We start from the raw sequence: 23,167 nt of genomic DNA on the forward strand, positions 1-23,167 counted from the left end.
CCTAACGTGCATGTTTTTGGACAGTGGGAAGCCAGAGTACCCAGAGAGAACCCACACATACACAGGGAGAACATGCAAATGCCACACAGAAAGGGAGTTGAACCTGGAACCCTCTTGCTGTGAGGCAACAGTGCTAACCACCACACCACCATGCAGCCCGTGTTTAAACTTAAATTGGTTAAACCTTTTTTTGTTTGTTTTTGTTTACATAAGTATTTATTTGTATTTTTATATTTTTCTCCTAAAATCATCTCCAGACTGCTATGCTAATGAACTGTTTGCTCATTTGCTTGTAACATTTACTTACAGTACACAATGTGTATGAAATCTAGTATTATCACTTATAAACTGCTGTGCCTGTTTCTGCTACTATTGTTATATTTTCAGTTGTTTATATTATATCTTATTAGTTGTATTTTTTTTTTATGTTTGACCTACAGTTTATTCCATCTAAGATAACCCTTTTAGCTCCTTTGTTTGCCACACGAGCAAACATTTTCCCATTTTGAATTGCATCTAAATTTGTTGTTTTGAAGAGTTCACATAAACTGTGACTATTTGTCTTTGCAAAGAGAATGAGATCTGAGAAAAGTCAGCCATCTCCCTTGTGGGAGATAAATAGTTGTAGACATTTCTGAAACTTAACACTGATTGGTCAGGCAGCCTCTGATGCACGGGCTCAGCCCATTCAGTGGCTGAGCCTGGCTGAAAGAAGAGTTTGGGGATTTCATAGCCTCAAGCTCCTTCATACCTTCCCGTACAGCTTTCCCATGGTTCTGCTCCTTCGGTCAACATGAGTCATCCACTGGTGATTCTGCTCTGTGTGATACTACTACATCAAGCGACAAGGGCCGTCCTCATGGATAAACTTTCAGACAGCAAGATCTGTGGAGACGCAGAATGTTCAAGTAAGTGAGAACATTAAGGCATTGCACAGTATGTAGAATGTATCCTGAAAACAGTCCTACATTAAGATAGAGAAAATAAACTGCATATCCAAGATAACATTTTAAAAACTGTAGGCCATATGCTTAAACTTCCCTTTTTTTTGTTTGTTTTTGCTCTATTAGATGTTCTTTCCATGGCCACAGCTTTGGATGACTTCATAGCTCCGGACTGCAGATTCATCAACGTCAAAAAGGGTCAGATTGTCTATGTGTATTCTAAACTCATACCAGCAGAGGGCAATGGAGTCTTCTGGGCTGGAAGTGTACGTTCATAGTTCTTGTCCCCACTACACGTTTGAAAGTTGCAGTAACAAAATGTATAGAGAATATGTTAAAGCTTGTAAAAACAAACATATTTTTCCATGCTGCCTTGATAGAGCAAAATGTCTAGGAGTGTCTTTGAAAAATCTGTTTTGAAAATGTTTAACATCTGAATGAGCTTGATTTAATCAAGTTGAGCATAGAGGGTTCAATGCAAAAAACATGCAATGTGCTGCATGTTAATTTGCTACATAGTTGATGTTATTTTCATTGGCAGGTGTACAGTGAGCGCTATGTGGACCAGATGGGCAGAATCGGATATTTCCCTACAACTGTGGTGAAGGAGACAAATAAGTTCAGCGAAAACACAATTGATATGCAAACAAATGTGAGTATATTTATGTCTTCTATCAGATATTGTTCAAGATGAATCATTTCATTCCAAAATCATTTTTTGGAGTAGTAAGAACTTGCCAACATTATGATTTTCCCTCTCTTTTAGGACATGGACTTCTACTGTGATTAAGGCTTTTCAAATCTTCCTTTTCCTGATGGTTGCTTTTATAAAGGACAGACAGTGGCTTTGTCAAGTCCAAGTTTCAGACAGTGTAGCGTTATATCATATTCGATTCCTTCAGCAGGAATGTTTCACTCTTTTAGCCCCCCATATCTTTAATACACCCACTTTTCAGTTACCTAGTCATGTGTGTTGCTCAAGATCTTTTGCTAAATAAATCTTGGTCAAGTTTAAATGAAAAGACAAGAACTGGTTTTCTAAATGCTGTTTTGATGTTTTCGGATGTGTTTCATTGTACAACTTGAATTAAAAAAGAAATGGGATGATGTGTATAATGGAGATTAGAAAACACATGGCAATTATTTGTACATCTCAATAAACCAATGGGGTATTCACAGTAGAACACAGAAAACATATCAGATATTGAAATTGGGACATACTACTATTTCAATAAAAAAAATAATAGCTTATCTTCAACTTGCTACAACCCCATCTCAAAATGATTGGGATGGGAGAAACTTTGAGTATTCCACCATCTGCAGTGTATAATATCTCCAAAACATTTAGGGAATTTGGAAGATTCTTTGTATGCAAGGGACATGGACAAAAATCAGTAATGGCTGCCCATGATCCTCAGGCCACCAGTTGGCACTGCTTTAAAAGCAGACAACTCGGTCATGGTCTGTCATCTCTGGATGGATTCAAGAACACTTCCAGAAATCCAGGTCTCTGAAAACAGTTCACTGTCCAAACATGCACGTTGAGTTGATCAACGTTGATCTCTGCTGAGATGTAAGTACAGGTTTTAGAGCAACTTATGCTCGAGTCCAGATGACTTCTTTTTTAGGGAAGCAATTTCAGCCATACAATGCTAATCCACATACTGCATCCATTACAATGACAAGGCTTTGTGGTAGAAGAGTTTGGGTGCTGGACTGGCCTGTCTGCTGTCCAGACCGTTCACCAAGCTAAAGCATCATGAGAAGGCAAAACATGCCAAAGAGAACCCAGTACTGTTGATTAACTAGAATCCTATATAAGAGAAACAGGGACAAGCTTTATCTCTGAAAGGTTAAGTAATAAGTCTCCACAGTTCCCAGATTCTGAGGGACTTTTTTTTTAAGGAAGAGAGGATCCTACGCAGTGAAGAACACGACACTGTCGCAACCTTTTCGAGATGTGTTGCTGAAGTCAAATTCAAAATGAGGTCAAATTTTTTGTGAAATAGTGAAATAGTACAATGTTTCATTTTCAGCTATTGATGCTTTCCCTGTGCTAATATGAATAATGTATTGGTTTATGAGATGTGCAAATCATTGCAGTTTGTTTTTAATGCACATTGTACACAGCCTCCCAACCTTTTTGACGGAGGGATTGTAAAATCTTTTCCTGATACGATGCAAACACAGAATCAAATCCACTATGTGATGCTAATAGGGTCTTCTTATCAGACTCTAAAGGTTTCTTGACACTTTTATGCTTTATATATTGTCACACAAAAATTATGATTTGCCATGTGGTTCATTCTAAATGAGCAATGAATGAAGCATTCTGCTTTTCTGTCTCATGACAGATGTAATCTGTGAAATCTAAGAGAAATAAGTGCACAGAGGTGCCATTATTGGTGTCCAGAACACAGGAAAGAAGACCAAAATCCAGACACAGAATCAGGCAAGAACATGAGCCGTGTTATGTTAATGAAATACAATCACAGGCTTACAAGTCGACAGACAGGTACAACTGGCAGTCTCTGGTACTGATAGAAGCGAGAGCACTAAGACTGAAAAACTGACAGTGGGTGAGTGAGCTGAACAAGTATAAGAAGTGGCATTGCTAATGGGAACAAGTTGAAGAGGAAGTATGGAAATGGCAGAAAAAAAAGAGTATTTCTGCAGGACAAGTTTAAAAGGGTTTCAGGTGACAGGGAAGTGTTAGAAAGTCGAAATGTGGCTGAGGGCAAGAATAAACGTACAAATTATGACACAAAGTGATTTGAAATCAATTCATCATCTACAATTCCCTTTTGCCTGGAAGCTATCTCTGAAAAATCACCAAAATTGATATAAGGGGAACCAACAAATGAACAAGATCAGTTAATCTAATGTGTAACTTATAAGATAAACTGGCATGCAGTTATTATGTTGTAAGCATGTTAGAAGAATGAATCTTTTTATTTGTGTTGCTTTTTTTAGATGCATATATGGAGCATTACTCTTTCGTTCAGACATTACTCAGCTTCCTTTCTCTCAACCACATGAGTTTATTGACATGGTAATTCCTTGAACAATCATTAATAAAACAATCACAACAACTCGCGAGACAAAAGCCTATGTAGAAGTCAGTGTTCTTTTGTATTTGATTATGAGGCTTACTTTTTTAGTGTTTGGGACAGCAATTGATCGAATGATTGACTGATCTCATTACCACAGTGATCAGGATCAAAATCCCCTCTAGTAAGACAGGTGGATTGCATAAAAGCTATCTGTTGACCTGTTTGGTGCTTATGTACTCTGTGTTTTAATTATAAAATGGACACAATGTAGCTGTTCTTTCAGACATGCATCATTTACTGCTTTGACCAGACCTCCTTAAAAGTTTCCAATGGTTGCTTTCTACCGCTTCCTTTGTTAGAACTCTAAAGGCTAAATTTCATTTTCATGTCATTTATCATATACTATATATCCCTATGAGTTTAATATAAATGTAATATAAGTTAAATGAGACAGGAGATTATTCAAGTAAACTGTATGGATCAGTCGCACTCACACACACACACACACACACACACACACACACACACAGCTCCTGAAGAACTATCTTGATTAAACATGGCCTTACATATTGTCACTGTTAAAGCTCTTTCCAAAGGATGATTTAAATCTTTTTTTGATTGGTTTTGAATCATCAGTATTCCATATTTTTGTGTCATGACACACACACAGATATGATTGTAAATATCACATCTTAAAATCTTCCTCATTTGAAACATTGGATTATGAAAGACATTTCCAATTTAGTTTGATAAGGGAATGCTCAGCCATGTTCCTCTGAGCTGCCACTGAATTTATCTGCCTTCACGGGGGAAACTGGTACATGACAGCTGAATGCTGGGATTTTTGAGACCACTGCTAACAGGTCATTTTCATTAGTTTATGCCAGACTGACCTGAGGCATTCCTAGAAAGGTATGCTTACAAGTTTAGGAAATAGGGCTGTCACGCATGCAATCAATCTCTCCCCGTCCTCTCTCAGCTAAAATCAATGATAACCTGCATCAAATGTTCTACCACAAAATGTCACTCAGTAGGAACATGCCTGGGGCATGTCGAAGGAGCCTGATAAAGCACTGACAGTTTCAGGGTAGTGGAGGAGACGCCATTTTGAAAATGAATTCTGTCTTATCATGTGGTCATACTGTGATGAAAGTGGGATCATTATCATCAATATCCACAGAGGAACTGACTGCTGAATTCAGTGGTTGTTATCATCGCTGTTCCATAGAGGTCTAAAGCTCAGCTTTTTTCAAATGATTGCCAATTGAAGTTGAGTGCACATGTGTAGGTCTTTATATGAAATATACACAATAAGTTCAGTCAATCTTACTGATGACAGCTGTTGCTTTTGTGTGTTACCATGGCGACGGGCCGAGATACTCTGTCAGAGGAGATTGATGTACGTCAGTGCTCAGGAGTGGATGTGCATTTTCTGTGTTAAAGCTTAAAGAAGCAGCTACCACACGTAGGTTACAGTTTTTGTTCGTATCCAATGTCATGCTCACACCCACACCTCTACAGCCAGTAGCACAGCGCCCTGTGGAGCCGAAAAAGAAGCAGCAGCAGGGCTGGTTAGCATCTGAGACTGACATGTCTTTTATTTTACAAAACCAGAACTCACGCCTGGCCCATCTCTGTGCATGATAATCAGCAAAAGATAATTCCACAAGCATTTGTGTTTGTGGATAACTGGGATAAACAAAACACTCCAGAGCACTGTGCTGAAATAATATCTTAGTCTAGCCTTTGAAAAATTCCATAATGTTAGGCTGAACAGAACTGAAGTGGGTCTGAAAAAGATGATACTGAGAAGAGGGACCTTGGATGGGCAAACATGCTGTATTGCTCCCCAGACATTGATTGATTCAGGTTGAATCATTTTGATTTAAGCATTTCAATCACAACTCATTTCATTCCATGACCATGTGGATTTATTCCCTTGGGAAAAAAGTTTTTGCTCAGGACAATGACAAAACAGAAAACTAATTTTCTATTCTTAAATGTGATGGAAGAGTCTTTGCTTTGTGTGTCCTCTTGTGACTAGAGGCCAAATCGGACTTAATCTGTAGTGTCTTCGAGGTGCTTGAACAACGTAGTTTGTTGTCTCTAATTTTCTTCAGAAAATGCCAGATCACTGTTTGTTTGAACTGATCAATCAATATGTCCAAATGAATCAGTCACAGTTAAAGCCTGAGGATTAGCACCTACCTCCTCACACGATTCATTTATTCGACACGTCAAAATACATTTGTCAGTCTACACTTGTGTTTATAGTGTGGGCCCGTCAGCTGGCCCGTTATGTGGGTTGTTGCCATATTTAAAGGGTAGGTGACAATGGATGTGTTTCACGCAGAGGAAAAGTGCAACTACAACAAAATTCTTTCCGCTAGTATTTCTCCTTCACTGCCGTTCACTCTCTGTTTCTTTGTTATATCTCTGACTCATTTAATTGCACAAGCTAGTGTAATTCCCCCATTGCCTCTGACACACAACCATACAAAAGAAACAGCTGATTTAATTTCATGTGAGTTCCACCTTCCAAAGAATCCAGGACTCGATGACTTAATGTTTGCCTATTTCCAAATTTGTGACAAAAGACCAACAACTACAGGTAAAATAAGTTCACTGCGCAATCATCTTTAGGGTCAGTGTGCATGCATATTCCAATGAGATTGTCTTAATGTCTCCAGCAAGGATTGATTGTGCATGTGAGAATTACCAAGTGGAAGAGGAAAATATCCTGACATTTTTGTTAATGACAGATTTCTATATTTCTTCACAACTCAACTTTCACTCACATTTCTGTCACACCCAATAAACCAAGTACAACCCTGTTCTCACCTTCTCCATCTGTGAAAACTAACTTCCTTTTACCTCTTTAGTTTTGCCTGTCACTATGGTTACCAAAAAGATTCAGGTGGAGGTTTGTGTGCATTTTTGTGATGTCAATCGGTCAACAGGGGAAGTGTGTAACTATCCCTCTTTGGCTTCTGTTAGGTTTCGAGGTCATTCAACTGAATGGCAAACAACAGGAAATTAATTGCGCTGTGAGGATATTAGCCCAGAATTTCAAGCAAATGCAAATCAAGAGATTTTATCCTTTTGATATATTGTGAATGTTGCATATTTAAAAAATGTCCAATGTATTGCTCAAGCTAATCATTAGATGGCAGTGTATACAGAACCAAATTACATAAATAAACTATCCAATCATCTCTTTTTGTATATAAAGGTTAGTCACACTGCTATCATTATTGATTGGCTTTTACAGTATCTTTGCACAAATATTTCTATATCTTTCTATATCACCCGAAAGAAAGAAGAAAAACGTTAAATTCATGCTCTGCATAATTTTTTTTAGCTATGTTAAGCACAAAAAAAGGTGTGAGGAAGCTTCCCAGCACAGGCCTGGGTGACTATTTGCCAGGTGGCTGGAAAGATGATTCCCCTCTCCTCTTTAGTTGCGTGAGCTCTGTGTTTTTTCCCCCTGCCAAGTCTCATTAAATAACTTATGAATGACAAATAAAATCATGTTGTGTGTCAACATCAGTTTTTTTGGGGGGAAGGGGCATTTTGCATGTCTTAAATGCCGCATATCCTCGAAACGACACCCATGCCCTGAGCCCTTACACCCTCACAATTATGTGTATCTTTGAATCTTTTAAATTGAAACAAATGTTTAAAATATGTAATAGTAAATGTATCTGGTAAGCTGGTATGATATTTATAGCAATGTGATTCAAAATCATTATCTCACCATGCTCATGTGGGTTTCCTTCCAGTTTCTCACTTTTAAGCCAATGTTAAAACACAGGCTGGTTTAAACTCGATTTATGCTTCCTTGTTGGATCAATAGTTGAGTTTATGTTGCAGCCTACGCAAGTGATCCACATCATTGTGAGCTTCTAAACATTTGCAGTGGTGCGTCTCAGTCGATCTGTGGTGCTGTGTTGAGTTTCTTAATATGATTTGAAAACACAAATTGCTGGTGTAACACAGGTGGAATGTACTGATATTAAACAGCCTCTTTTTCTGAAATCACTGCAACACAGAAAGAGGGGATGTACTGTACCATAGGACAGGGCAGTATGTGCATGTATTAAATTGATGAGTCTATACACAGATTTGCAGAGGTATACCATATAGCTGCATTACTGGGAATGTCAGGTTTCGGGGACGCAATGCTGTTGGCTATGGTGTAGCGTACACAGCTAGGATCTGAAATGATCTGACATGACTCACATAAACATGTGAAATTACCATGACTTAACATTGTATTGAGTTCTTGTGTCACAGAAAGCAAAAAAACTTTACTTGAAGTAGATGTGCTCTTTTGACCTATGCCTACAGACCAGCCTCCCCGGTTACCAGGGTAACGATTATTGCCCCAGATAACCAGGTTGACGTTAAAGTTGCGCTGCTCAAACCCTGTGGCACCAGTACTTTCAACACATCATGTCCCACCATGATTTTAAGCATTGTTAAACAGAGTGTGTTATTTCATGTCGGATCAGATTGACTCGTTCCTTGATATCGAGGTCACAAATGTCTCATGCGTAAATAATGCTCATGTTTAGGCACAATGTGACGAAGAATCTTACCGTACATATAACAAAAAGAAAAGCTCCTTCAAAGAATGATGCTTCCCACTCTGTTTTTATAAAATTAGCAGGACACTGATGAAAATGTTTCACTTTGAATGTTTATATTTTATATCAGTATATAAATCAGTACATAAAGACTGAAAAGGGATCAAACCTTTTAGTTCGCTTTCATAAAACTAGTCTTTTAGACGTTTTAGGTGTGAAAGACTAGTTTCCTTCATTTCCTGTATACTATGTAACTAATAGGCATTTCATTCATCCTGAGGAATGCTCCTACATCAGGCTGATGTAATATTTCTGGAGGAGATTGAGAGAGAGAGAGAGAAAAAACATGCTATCATTTTCTTTAATTTTATCAAGGAAAGCTTCCATCAGAAATCTTTCACATCCTGTGTTTAAATGTTTTTGCAGAGGTTTTTTTTTTTTTTTTACTCAAGTCTGTGGGCTATGAATAGACTGAATGTTTGTCATGACAACCAATTACCCATTACAAAAGCAGCACGGCTAAGTAAGGCAATTAAGTGGTGAAATAAAATCATGTGTCCCTGTGTGTTTTTGCTCACAGCCACATGTGTAGGCACAAGGGTAGCAAAATGTCCTTATGTGGATTCTCATATAGTGATATTTATGGTGTCTGTTGGATTCATGCATTATTTGAGAAATTTGACAGCAAGAAAAATGGGCTTTGTTGTGTGCAAGTGGGAGGAATATTCTCCATTAGCTTGTGACTTTTAGATAATGTTAGTTGCTCGCACACAACAAAGTAACTCGTAATTCAATATATATTTCCAATGAACAGTGATTAGAATACAATAAACAGACTTGCAGACAAACACATTCTTTTAAACTGCATAGCTCCACTGTCACTGTCACTTAAAAGTGGTGACTTATGATTATTGAAGAACTATCTATCTGGTCGGCTTATAAAACATAGCATAGCTCTCATTCTGAATGTCAAATCTTGATGTGCTGCACGGGGATGCTGCATACAGCTGTGCTTCATCTATTAGCTTTCTTTCAAGTCCCATATCTCAGTCTCGCAGCTGCCCAAAGGTTGTTGCCAGAGAATAAAATGACAGACTGTGATAAAAAAGAAAAAAAGAAAAAAAAACAAAAAACTGCTGTGACAGAACTTCTCATCATGGGAAAAAAACAGTGAAGTGTTGCTCCATTTGCTAAAGGAAATCACAACAAATGGCGGGGAATGAGCACATGAATGCACACACATCTGATGTTTTAAGGGGTTATCTGCGTCACTACATGTACATCAATGTGAAATTTGAAACATCCTGTTTTGTGTAAACCACCTGTCCCCAACCTTTTACAGGTAAGCAAGCTGTCCCAGACAGCTTGCGGGCAGTTAAAAGACAAACCAAGTTGGTTAAGTCTAATGGCCCTTGCATTGATTGCTTGGGGTATCCTCACAAATAGCAGGGATAGAAGAACCACTAAGATGCCCATTCAGGATCTCTAAATGCATTTCAGCTTGTACTTTTATTGACCCTCTTGGAGCGGCCAATGCAGGGTTTATTACATGCACTGCTCACAGCCTGTTTTTACAATGACATGATGGATCTGTGAGGGAGGTGTTGAAGGAAGCAGTACACATCAGCCACTGCACAGCTCATTGGTTATATTGGAGGTAAACAGCTTTTATCAATTCAAATAATGTATTGGCTCTGGTCAGTAAAGTTGTGAAGGGAAAACTAAAAAAACATATTCAAACAAATTACCTCTTCTGGATTAAATACATGAGGCTGCTGAGTAAATTAATCAGCACTGGACTAAACTGCTAAGCTGTGCTGATTTCACAGTCAGTAGACATAATAGCAGATTTATCGCTTGGATGCTGTCAACTCTGTGAAAACGAACTGTAGCCTTCAATAAGCCTCGACTGGATCAAACGATGCTGGGTCTCACCTCTGTGTTAAGAGTCTGGGGACAGGTGTTGAACTGCATGTTTCCATGAGAGCCACTGCGACAACTTGTGTTTGCTGTGCTTACACACCGAGGGCATAATCCTAACACCCATTCTCAGCTAAGCAACTTGGAAAAGGGTCCACATGCATAACAGTCATGTACAGATACAATGGGTTTTATAACAAAGTGTTTCTGTGCAGTCATTCTAACCTTTGCTGCCAGTAACTGATGATTAAAAGAATCATTTTAAATGTAAATTGTGACTCCTTAACCCTGTCTTTGTTTTCTCAAAAAAATATCCTGTTTTTGATTCATTCTTTCCTAGCTATTAGTTTGATTGCAGGTTTGTACCATTAATACCAGAACTTTGAACATTAGATGCCTAAAACACATTGTACATTGCTAATCTCTGTGCCCTGTGTGGCCTAGGAAAAAGCATCCAGTGTTTGCTTTCTTAATGGACTACGTCCATAGGACTGCACTGGAAAGAGGCTTTGAAATCTCTAAGATACCATGACCATTAGCCCTAATGTCCTTTTGAAATGGAAAGAGCATCAGAGCCCACACACAGAGAGAGACTGCTGTGTCTGCTGTTTGCTTGATACAACCGCTTTGTCATCATATCCTGCCAAGGTCACTTGGCCTGCCCCCTCCTGTGGTCACAGACACATTACAAATTAGTCTTATTGAAAAACAAGTACTTTTCATGAGCTGATGGGCTAATGTTTGGCATTTTGCACTCCATTCCTAATATTTGTTGGCTTTATTGAGATACTCTTAGCTTTGTAGACAATCTCAAAGCCTATTATTTAGATTTTTGAATGAATGTAGATCTGAAATGTGTGCTTTAAGGTTGTATGCTCACTCTCACACACAGTATCTATAATGTCTGAAAACGGCCTTCCTTTGTAGAATTTCAATTTCCAGTTTGGTTTGATCGTGCACGCATATGCCAAGCATGGAGCTCAACGGGGTTAACACTAATTTTAGCTAAAGTGCGATTGTTTCCTGGTGTGCCTTAAAGTTCAGGGTGTTTCTTTAGATTCTAAAAAGGCTAGCATTGTCTAACTGCACTGTTAAATATTACACCCGACTAGAGCTGATAATTGCTCATACATCAGATTGGAAATGGCTGACTTTGTTGATGACTTAATAAACGTATGAAAGTAAATGGAAATGTTGGCAGTACTCTGAGTAGATAAGGACCAGGTCCAGCTCAGGAGGGTTTATTAGAAAAAATTGACTTTGGGGTAATGTTTTCCAGTGTCCAATCGAGATCATCAGCAAGAAATTAGTTTGAGGTGTTTGATTCTGGTATATTGGGGGCACTCAGCATGATACATTAGCAGTAACAATTAAACTACTGCAGTTATGACATCAAGATAATTTCTGAGTACATGCTGAGCGCTGTCTCAGTGATGAGACGGTTTACACACAAACTTGCTGCAAAGTCCAAAGCACCCACAATATCACTGATTGCTTTTGCTCTTCTCAAAGCAGCCCATTATTTGACAAAGAGCAGTGGTTGGCTAATAGGTTCCAGTGAAATTACAACTTCAACATTGTTGTGTACTTTCTACTACAAACTCAGGAGCAAAATACAGTTTCCAAGCTGGCATTCTGAGAATACAACAGATAGCAATGCAATTAAAGCAGTTTGGTACCAAAATACCATAGACAGTCTACATTTTATAAAATTTCAGTGTTGGCACTCCCAACCTGTGACATAGTAACAGTAGGGACCGTGTAGGCTTTAAAAGTTGCGTTGTCAGAATCAGATTTAGAATTTTTAAGCAGGCCACAACTTTTCCTAATCTTAATTTAAGTCTAAATTTGAGTTTTGGTGCCCAACTCTGAGGTCTATGTCGAATCTAACAATGGGTTAAAAAAATTAAGCTTTAATCTAATTCATAAACTCACTTCAGGTGTTCTCTTTCCTCTTTTAAAGGAAGACTTATTGTGTACTAGTATGGAAACAACTTTCAGATCCGTGTTCAAGCACGAAGATTGAAATGACACGACACATGCTGTGTCAGGTTAGAGCGGGCAAAGAAACTGACATGACTGACCGGCATCTACCCAGATAAGATGTAATATCCCAGATTTCCCCAGAGATCAAAGTAATTCCTTTAATTTTTCTCTTGTGGATGTCGACCACAGTATTTATTGTTTGATTTTTTTTCACCTTGAGATAAGAGCTAACAATGATCTTTCAATGGAGTGAAACTCAGATCTTGTGACAAAGGCCCTCCTGTCATCATCCAGACTCTAAATCTTTTGAGCTAATAAGGCACACGACCCAAGGAACATAAAATGTCATGATGAGAAACATATGACTGGCAACTAATAGGAAAACCCTGCGGTTTCGTAACACACAAGAAAATATTTTTTGGCCATCTGTGAGAGGTTCTACTTCCTTCAAAGTCACAATGAGTTTGCTAATTAATCAAATCAGAGTGAATATCTTTTCCATCCTCTCCCTCTTAAATGTGATTCATCTCTAAGGGTAATTTACATGTCCTTTTATTCCCTCCAAGGTGATGCATGCATTAGAGGAACTGAACACTCACTTCAAAGAAAGTAATACACAGAGGGGAATAATTATTGTGATTATGCACAATCTGTGCTCGCGCTGTTGTTTTTTCTTTTCCAATTAGACTAAATTTTTATTCAGAATACGCTCTGAACGTCAAACCAGGTGGCATGTCTTACACCTCCATTGCTGTTTCTGAGGAAAGCTGCGTGAGCACTGCTTGGCTACAGGCTGAAGCAGTATATTGTTTTTCCAGTCTCTGGGAAAACAACACTCCACTGTTATTACAGCACATCTCTCCCCATCCAGACGCGGAACCCTGGCAGAAACCCAATGAGTTGTTCCATTTCTACAGGGACATATATAGAGGAAAATAGTTGGAGGGAGGAAATGACATATTTTTGCTTATTTCACAAAAGAAAGATAATTGCATAATTTATATATCCATAGGACAACATAGCTAACCTACAGATGGGTTATGTTTATCCAGTGGTGTCAGAAGGATGCGAAAATTAAATGATACTAATAAATCATGTGAAAGCAATTTTTTTAAAGCTGGAGAAAAAAATTCTAATTCCTCTTTTATGCTACATTATACAATCCCACATATGGTTTGTGAGATTAGTTACACCATTTTCTTTATTCAGACTATTCTGAAACATTTTGTAATATGGACAAAATCAAGATTTCATATTGTAGATGTAAATTGAAGAGTTCATTGTATTAACAGACACGTGGCTCTGACTCAGCTGCATAGTATATTCAGGTAGAAGCCTGTATTGATGCATGACACTGACACCTATTTGAAAGAGCTGACAAATATCTACAATATTAAAAACAGTAACTCTACAACGTTGTTCTTATAAGTTATTGTGATAGTAAGCTCACATGTGTTTGTCTTAGATTCAAATCATAAAAGCCAGGACAGTTTATTTAGCAATAAGAATGACAAACAAAACACATTTTGTGATGGTCCATACATGGGCAGTCAATAAGGATACTGAATACTGAAAATTCAATTCCTATTTTGGACAATGTTACAATTCTGTTGCAAGACTTGCTGTCATGATCCGTGTTGTGTTGATGTTTGTTTTCCATTCCGTTTCTTGTTTGGGTTCTGTCACTTCCTCACTTGTTTCCTCAGTCTCTCTTCGGCATAGTCATCAGCTCCACTCCCTTCACCTGTGTTCACTTATCCTCAGCTGCACTCATTCACTAATCCCCCTCCTCTGTATTTAAACCTCCGGTTTCCTTCACTCTTTGCCAGATCCTCACCGTTACCCCCTCTTGTGCTCTTCCTGGTTCCTTGTGTCTGTTTTTGTCAGTCTAGTCCATTCACGTTTTCTCAGCGTTTTGATTTTGTTTTCCCATGTTTTAGTCTAATGTATTTCCGGCTTTGCCGCGCCTTTATTTAAAATGAATAGTTTTGTTTAATTTTTGCCTCCTGGCTCTCGGTCAGTGTCTGCACCTGGGTCCTCCTTCCTCACCCCCACCATTGTGACATTTGCAAACATTTCCTCTTAGAGCAGAATAAATATGATCATTACATAAATTGATGGAATAAAAGGGGCATTTATCCATATTTTATTGTGGAACCAACATATGGGTCCCCTGTCTACCTCCCAACCTGAGGTTCCGGTTCATACTGCAGTAATTTATTTCTAATGCATGATTAAAACACGGACACATGTATCAGTCATCTATTAGTCATATGTAGCTGTTATAAGCTGAATCACGTTTCACTAATTATTTCTTCTTTTTCTTTGACACCCATTTTGTTTTAATGAAGTGCGTCTGTATATCAGACATGAGTAGAATGTGGCTCAATTGTGTCAGTGAAACCAACTTTACTTTTTGCGTTTTAATGACAGAAGTGTAACAATAGCCCAAGGCTTTATGTATTCACAGTGCAGGGCTTTATGAGAGGATGTAAACTACACTTGCATGGAAACATGGCATTTTTGGAGCTGAAGTTAGAGAAAATGCTCAATGATATGATTTACAGTGGAAAGAGAATCAGTGGGAAAAAAAGCAAAATAAGACAGAGTGATGTAAAGGATGGGGAGGAGTGAGAAAGACGGAGAGTGATGTGTTTAATTTAATCTTGCTCTGCGTTGACTTGTGGTCCATGATAGATCGAGCTTGTGTTTCCACCTGAGCTAGCTCTGCTTTCTGCCACGCCTCACAGCACATTAAGCCCAACATAACCTCCTGTTGTCCCCTAGCTCCCTGCTATCTTCTCCTCCAGCTGCCCTGATGGAAGTAATAGATCTGCACAACACAGTGTGAGCCAAGTCTGCTTGCGGAATAGCTGCAATTAAATTTCACCTCCACTGTGTTCTGCTCTCAATATCTGAACCGGAGGACTTCACATTAGCACATATTCTGAATCTTACATTAAAATGCATTATTTGATGCACAAATTACAGTCCTTTTCATAATTATTTCCCTTTAATTCATACACATGCACAGCCAGCATGCTTAATCCTAACCATACAGTTTTCAACTCTCAGCTCTAAGCAAGTCAATTTTATAGGGATATTCAAAAAAATATACATATGTTTTTCTATTTAGTGCTTTGTAAAGATTTTGTAAAGATGTATTTATGAGTAGTCACTGTCTTACCTGTTATCTCGCACTCAGTTTGGAGAAACAGGAAGAAGAGCAGATGGACAATCCTGGCTAACAGATACTCAAAATGAGGATTCAAGGAGAGTGAATTTTTGTCAAGTAAAAAAAAAATTCTATTTCTAAAATTCTAAAAAAACAATTTCAAAGTGAAGACACAGTAAGACTATATTTATTGGCTTTAATTCAGTTCAGAAGTGTTGTTTCTTCTGTCAGGGTGAATTATGTGTGTCTGTGTGTGTCTATTTGTTAGGCGGAGAAAAAATGCCAGAGATAATGCCAAAAAATAAAAAGAATAAAATAAAATGGTTATTTCTCAGTGTGACAAAACACAGCAATAAACTATCCTAGTGATATCAAAGGCAGGCTGATAAAGTCTTCGTAAGAGAGGGATATAGTTTTTAAAAAAATGATCGTTCTGGTTTCATTAGGAGAAAATAACACAAAGCATACAGTTGAGCTTAGAGAGACAGGCGCAGCAAGGGAGAGGCAGAGAACTTCAGGTCAGTTTTTGTTGATCTTGTTTCAGTGTTATGAAATATGGAGCCCTTTCACATTCAGAAATGTTAAATTGCAAACCCGAAACATCTCAGGTGAACGGGAGCAGTGAACGATGGAAACTGCTGAAGCAGCAGTGTGCCTCAACATTTCCTCTTGAGATATTTTCTCTTTATCAAATTTCATTGAAATAGATATTACACTGCAAAAGAGACTCCTAAAAAATCCCAAATTTATTTATCCACATTTACATCTCAAGATATTTTGAATTATCTGTATCGAATTAATTTGTACCAATTACATTGGTAAGGTGTTCCCCAGTTTCCCCTAGTTTTTTCGAGTGATTTATCTGACTCATCCTAGTTATTCATCGTCTGCTTTTGTATCCAGAAGACCATAGTGAAATGAAGTGAAATTGGATGGTGTAATCACATTTCAGCCCTCTGTTATGATGGCTGGTGTTATCTGAGGGGTTTGATGTCAGTCTACCTATGAAGGTTGGCATCCTATCTTTCAGAACCAGAGCATTAGCTTTCTAAGTTATAGGGAGAGTAGAGCAGAGAGAGACACCAAAAGAGGCAGAGCAGCAAAGTGAATGAAACAATCAGATGTGAGGCCCCTGACACTATCCGCACTGCAATCAATGCGGATATACAGTAATAACCACAATCCCCCACTCACTCAGAGACACACAACAACAGCTGGCACCGAAAGAACAGTCAAGTGTAGAACTGTCTCTGAACTATAGCTTAACCACACAGAGGGATAAGGAAGGCATTAAGCTTTTGTCTTTTTTTTTTTTTTTATCTTTGCTGTACACTGTAAAAAAAATGACACACTGTTATATATATTTATTCTCAGACTTTTGTTCCATTTGCAACCCAGTAAGTTTACTCTGTTTCTCTCAGTGAAGGTTTGCATGGAATGTACACTCAGCATCAATATTAGTCTAGAGAGAAATAACATCTCTCTTCAGTTATAAACTATTCATGAACAATGTACATAAAACACAAAAATAGTATGTTTTAATGTATAAGATTTGATCTAATTTCAACAATGTAGAGAAATTACAATGTGCAGTACAGAAGACAAGTATCCTTTCTCTCTGGTCTTTAATTATCTTCTGAGTAGCGGCTTGTAGTTGCTGGTTTAATCTCTCTTGCTCTCAGAAACACTGACAGGCAGCCTACTTCTACTCCAGCCTCAGGCAAGTATGAAAAATTTAAGAATCATATTTCTCAGCTCCTCCCCCGACACAGCTGCAGATACAGGTCCACACAGTTGAACAATTCCGCTAATTTTGTGGTGTCTCTGGACAGTCAATCCATAACAGAGGTTGTCTAATTATCAATTTCCAAAGGTCTCAGAGCTGGAAAAAAAACAATTACTCTATTTATTTTTGAGCACAACCATTTCACAACAACCTCTCGAGTCAACCTATTACATCAGATGATTGAATTACACGAGAAAAGATTTCAAAGGGTACACTCTCTTGCAACCATAGTTTGGTTCTGTGCACACTGATGTTGTTAAATGGTATTCAAAAGATATTTTGGGATACATTGAAAAAAATAACTTTTTCAAACCTAGCTAAGTATAAATTCAGAGCTTAGATGTAAAAAAAGTAATATTTCAATTAATTTTCACTATTGGAGAAATATTGAGAGAGTGCGTAAGAACTGGACTGCATTACATTTAAAGTGCACCTAAGGTTTAGCACTTATCTTTCCGCCCATATTTTCATTTAAAATGTCTCAGTAGCTCTTTTCATATCTAATAATGGAACTGACCTGTTGTCAGTTAACCTAATTAGTTGCTACATGTTCCTCTAGCTGTTTCTTTACAGTATCACATATTTTTCTTGCCTTATTATTACCCTCCCTTTTTTTGAGACAAGCTGCTTCTCAGAGGTGAGTCAAATATTGGTTATTTGAAAATTGTTTGATTGTGACTTTATTGACATCTTAGGGAGCCTCACAACTCCTTTGGAAATGGGATTGAAGATAGAAGTGCCAGTAAACAGTCTCACTGCAGATTTCACCACTGCATTATACTTTATGGGGCAGTCTTGTTCTATTTTTGAGGGAGGGGTTGGGTGAGGTGCCTGATTCTGAAGTCAGAAATCTATCAAAAGTTCAAACTTACTTACCTTGCCAAGTTATCTGTTTGTGGCCAGAAAATAACTTTTTGGAACAATCAGTGGCCTGTGCTGGCAGCTACTGGCTGATCTTAGATAATTGCAGAGTCTATTCACCGACGTGCTCTGCTTATAGCGCTTCACTGATTTGATTCATTGAAGTTTGCTTGTGACAGTAATAGACAGAGGCTTCACCCATTCGCCTGTTAGATAATTGTCCAGATTTATTTAAAAAACTAATTCTGACACAATTTGGAGAGTTTTTAAAGATTGCAGTACTGTTTGGTATGTTGGAAAGCTTTTGGACATTCGTGGGGATCCTAGATTTGTCTTTACTTAAGATAATGCATTTTCATTATAAGACATACATACAATGCAATTTAACCATGTTATAAATAACTTATGTCTAGCTTAGTGTCGCTCTGCCAAGACTACATGTAAGCATGTCTTATCTTTGAGCATTAGTTCACACTTCAGGCTAGTTTTAGTGGACTATCAGTACCTGTTTCATTCATAAAAAAAAATAGATCACAATTTGTTAAGAAAAGAAAAAACTCACTCACTTTCTAAAAGAAAAGGAAATTGTAATTTTTCTTCATGTGTTTTTCTTGCATAAATGATGCAAAACAAATTGCTGAAAGCAACAGTTAGAATAAGAGTGTTGATTCATTACTAAGGCTCTGCAGTGAAGAATTGTGGGCTGATGGAGAACAGAAGGGCGCTGCTTGGCCCAGTAAACTAAATGAATAATCTTGGAGCTACAGAGTGGCACAAGTGTGGGAGGACGTCTGCAGGGAGCAAGGAAATAATGATTAGTTATGTGCATCCACTTATAGAAAATGTACCTTCATTATTTTTTCCAAGACATCTGTGAAAACTGATCCACATGCTAATGTGCTGCCTTGTTGCAACACATTCCAGATGATTTTAGTGAAGATACACATGACAGTATGTTATGATGATAGATTAGCATATAAGCACTTATACGGAGGCATAATGGCATCACAGAGATGAGTGCTTTAAGTACAAAACCAAGATAAAAGAACATAATGCATATTTAATATAGCTTTTCTTATTCTCCTCCATGGAGATTTGATTTGATTAATTTGCCTCATTACTTTTATGCAGTAGTGAATATTTGAATCCCATGAATTAATAAGATGAGAAGTACAATTTGGTCAATCTTTGCTCTTGTTCAAGATCTTTTTGGTTCAGTTATAAAGTATGGAACCATACAATAACAGAAACCTAACAAATAAAAACTGTTCTCAGGTCACTTGGCATGTTTATTCAAGCCAGGGCAATGAGCTGTCTCATTAGGTGACCACTGTCAAGTCCCCACAGTGGAACTGAAAAGGTTTTAGGAGGAGCAACTCTCAATTGCTGCACAAAGCACTCATGCTCCTTTTCATTGGAACTCAGTTCTCCCATTTGCTGTGTACTTTCTCAGACATGCACATCACTGTTACACTACCTGGCAGCAGCCCTGTAACCCACACCTCAACCCAAGGGAAGCAAGAGGAGGGTAGTGGAGATGGTTTACTTTAATGAGAAACCCTTTGGAAGAGCATTTCCTTTGCTGTTGCCATCTGCTCACTTCCAAAGGGCCAATTACAGTCCAGGAGGACTATCTTTACTTTTCACTGGAGGGAAGGTCAAAGCAGATGTATTTGGGGTGACAGAACTGTAGGCTGAGAAGTTGCCTGTATTGTTGAATTGTGTTATACAAATCTGCTTATTGGAGGATGAATACGGTGGGATGCCTTAGAAAAAGGTCAACATAAGAAAAAACTAGTCCTCTCTGGGCTATTACGTGGAGTGTTTCTATTTCGGATGGGACCATCTCCGGAGAGCGCCATTTATCAATTAAATTGCTATCAACACTGAGGAATCCTCCAAGGTGCTGAAAAGTGTCCCCGAGCTCATCCGGGAGAGAAAAACAGCGGTGCACACCCGCCAGAGCCCATTGGTACAACGTCATACGCACGAGACTACCCGAAGAAGGTAAATGAATTACAGATGAGATGAGGAGGAGGAGAGATGGAAAGCTGAGGATGCAGCTTGGGTCCACAACACACAACCGCCCCACTCGAAGGACTCTGTAAGAGCGGCTTCATCTCGATAAAATAGAACTTCCAGTGGTCTCATCAGCTGACGACGAAGAGATGCGTTGATCCGACTCCTTTACATCCTCCACCTCTTTCTCCTCCTCCTATTTCTTACGAGGAGCATCCCGCACACTGATTCACTCCGACGGACAGGCAGACAAGAGGACTGACACAAGCCAGACAAGATGCGTGGATATCCCCGCCATGGGACAGCCGTGGGATTTATAGTGTTGTTGAACGCGCTGCTTTTTGCAACGCTGGCGGCAGAAGGAGTCTTAACGGACCATCTTTTGGTTCAGTTGCATGAGGACGCACAGGATGAGGCGCACCAACTTGCAGCACAACACGGGTTTCAGAGTGCACGAAAGGTATGGATATTCTTATAAAACTGTCACGCAGTCCTTGCAGTGAAACCTTAATTTGTCTCTTGGGTAAATCGGTCATGACTCAGAATGTATTCAAGGCTGTTTTGGAGGGTTCGGATTCTTTTGTCTCTCCCTTAGAATAGTCTGACATAACAAAGGTATTTAGCAAAGCAAGCCGTCTTTTAAAAAATATTCTGAGGAGCTTCCTCAGGTTTTCTTTGGGGTTAACTTGATTTCACTTACTCTTAATTTGATGTCGTCATCACCACTAAAATGCAGGCCCGGGGTAGTGGGTTGTCCACTGGCCTTTGGGGTAAATTCAAATAGCCCAGTCAAAATTTTCAGAATCACTGCTCTTCACAGGAAGAAACACATGCAGCTATCTGTGAAATAAAGTATCAGGTAAAACATCAGATTTGCAAGGTTCTTCTCACTACATGAATCTGTAGTGGGATCATCCTTACCACATTATTCCTTTGTTCAAATAGTCTCCGAACTCCATTGTAGGGTAAAAATAGCTGTTTGTTTTTGTGAAAACCAGCTGCTTTGAAAAAAAGAGTTGCACCTTATAAGAATAATTTTTTTTGAAAACATTTAAAAAAAACTTTTTATTGCAGACAGAGTGCATCGTGTATTTGCATAGATGGCTTCCCCTGCAAATGAACCAACCGTATACAGTACATCTTATTAAAACGCTTGACAAATGCAGGGCATCTCCCACAACATATCAAAAGGTTTAACAAGCCGCTTATGACAGACCAATGGAAATAATTCCCTGACAGTGTGTGTTCCTTGTCACATGTCAAAATAAATGTGTGGGTGAAATTGGCTGGAGCCTTAGTCAGTGAGGCGTAGCAGTGAACAGAGCAGTGTCTGAGCTGCTCTGAATGAGGATTTTTCTCTCTGTGTTTTTCTTTTGCCTCGATAAATACTGTTTCAATTTATAAATCAGTATAATGTGATATCTGTGCAGTTGTTGTGCAGCATCACCTGCCCTGAGATCTTGTAGTTCATCTTCGACACCTATTCCCTCCCAGGTTATGTAATCTACAGCTATATTTGCCTTAATGGGATGTGCGCCATTAAACAGTGTCTGTGTAATTTGAATTGCCCTCTTTTCCTGCTTAATTAACTAAACTTGGACACCATACTGGCAAACACTTGCAAATGTCAACACAATGAAATCTGGGATCAGCCATTATTAACAAAGTTTAATTACAAACAGGAGGATTCATCAGAAGTGCAATAATTCACACATTTTTGCACTCGCATTACATACACAGCTTTTGTGTACAGCAGTTGAGCTAAAAGGCTGTGGTAGATAAGAATAATCTTCATTTTTTTCACAAGTATTACTTTGGCACATTAGATCTGACAGGCACATCTGAATGCATTTATTTTGTGGACTGACCTGCACCCTGACTGTTACCAAAGCATAAGTAGGTCTTTAATCTCTGCACAGCGCTGGAGGGAAAGCTCTGGATGATGCATCTCATTTTCCTGCCCATGTGATTTATCATGGTTGATTCCAGCACTGTTCCCCTGTGTCTTAAAATAGACCCTTTGTGAATGCCGGGGAATCAGTCCCCTTGTTCTGGATCTGACCTGCTGTCTTTCTTCTGCATTCATGGTCTATTGTATTTTGATTTGCTATTCACACTTTATGATTCCTGCAGCTGTGCTTGTTCTCATATCCTGATACAGTCTTCTCTCTCACCTTCTTTTTTTTTTCAAACTCAGCTTCCCTTTGGAGATGGCCTCTTTCACTTCTATCCTCAGGACACTTCAAAGAGGCGTAGCAAACGCAGCACTCGCATCAAACAACGGCTCCAGAAAGACAGGAGGGTAAGCGCAAATGCTGAGATGTCTGCATGTGCCTACAGCAGTAAGACTTCCCACTCAGTTTGCATGACAGTTGTTATTTTGAGACTTGCATCCATGTAGAATAACATCCTTCAACTTTAAGACAGCTGAACATGCCTACTCCAGCTTAAAGTTAGGATGTTTCATACAGCTTCTGATGCGCAGAAAACGCAAAAGGTACACAAGAAGAAAAGAAAACTCTCATGTTGCAAGGCACATTAGACCAAAATGCCCCATGATTGCTACAGGACGAGACAAATTCTTCTTATTAAAAAGGTACATAATGTTCCCCATCAAACTGAAACTACTGCTGAATTATTGGAGCTGCTGCAGTGGCAAAATCATTGGTCTCCACATCTAGTTTGGTGCTGTACTGTGTGTTTAATTACAGCGGTTAAAACAGCAGCTGTCAACAAAAAATCTATGGTGTAGATGTGATAAGTTGCATCACAGTGGAATATCATTGATGTTTTCTAACTGCCTTTCTGTCTAGTACTAAGGAAAAAGTGACAGT

The 23,167-nt window shown here is 38.7% G+C and overlaps 2 protein-coding genes across 2 annotated transcripts in view; both read left to right on the forward strand.

Annotated features, from left to right (window-relative positions):
- Nucleotides 1–685: 685 nt before the first annotated feature.
- LOC142399950 (otoraplin-like) lies at nt 686–4,263 on the forward strand. The gene is made up of 4 exons (XM_075484513.1): nt 686–908; nt 1,071–1,210; nt 1,486–1,596; nt 1,711–4,263. The coding sequence occupies exons 1-4, from the start codon at nt 794–796 to the stop codon at nt 1,732–1,734; spliced, it is 390 nt and encodes a 129-aa protein (XP_075340628.1). The 5' UTR covers nt 686–793; the 3' UTR covers nt 1,735–4,263.
- Nucleotides 4,264–20,342: 16,079 nt separating this feature from the next.
- pcsk2 (proprotein convertase subtilisin/kexin type 2) overlaps nt 20,343–23,167 on the forward strand; it is a 29,992-nt gene continuing 27,167 nt past the window's right edge. Inside the window, exons 1-2 of the mRNA XM_075478389.1 lie at nt 20,343–20,793; nt 22,531–22,635. Coding sequence (XP_075334504.1) covers nt 20,611–20,793; nt 22,531–22,635 — 288 coding nt within the window. The 5' untranslated portion in view covers nt 20,343–20,610. The remainder of the gene's footprint in view (nt 20,794–22,530; nt 22,636–23,167) is intronic.

Source organism: Odontesthes bonariensis, chromosome 2, assembly GCF_027942865.1.
Source record: "Odontesthes bonariensis isolate fOdoBon6 chromosome 2, fOdoBon6.hap1, whole genome shotgun sequence".
NCBI lineage: Eukaryota > Metazoa > Chordata > Actinopteri > Atheriniformes > Atherinopsidae > Odontesthes > Odontesthes bonariensis.

Bases quoted from the DNA above. Each gene is read 5' to 3' on its own strand.
- LOC142399950 (XM_075484513.1), top strand. From the start codon at position 794: ATGAGTCATCCACTGGTGATTCTGCTCTGTGTGATACTACTACATCAA. The intron at 1,211-1,485 runs GTACGTTCATAG...TTTCATTGGCAG, and splicing joins GAGTCTTCTGGGCTGGAAGT to GTGTACAGTGAGCGCTATGT. The intron at 1,597-1,710 runs GTGAGTATATTT...CCTCTCTTTTAG, and splicing joins CAATTGATATGCAAACAAAT to GACATGGACTTCTACTGTGA.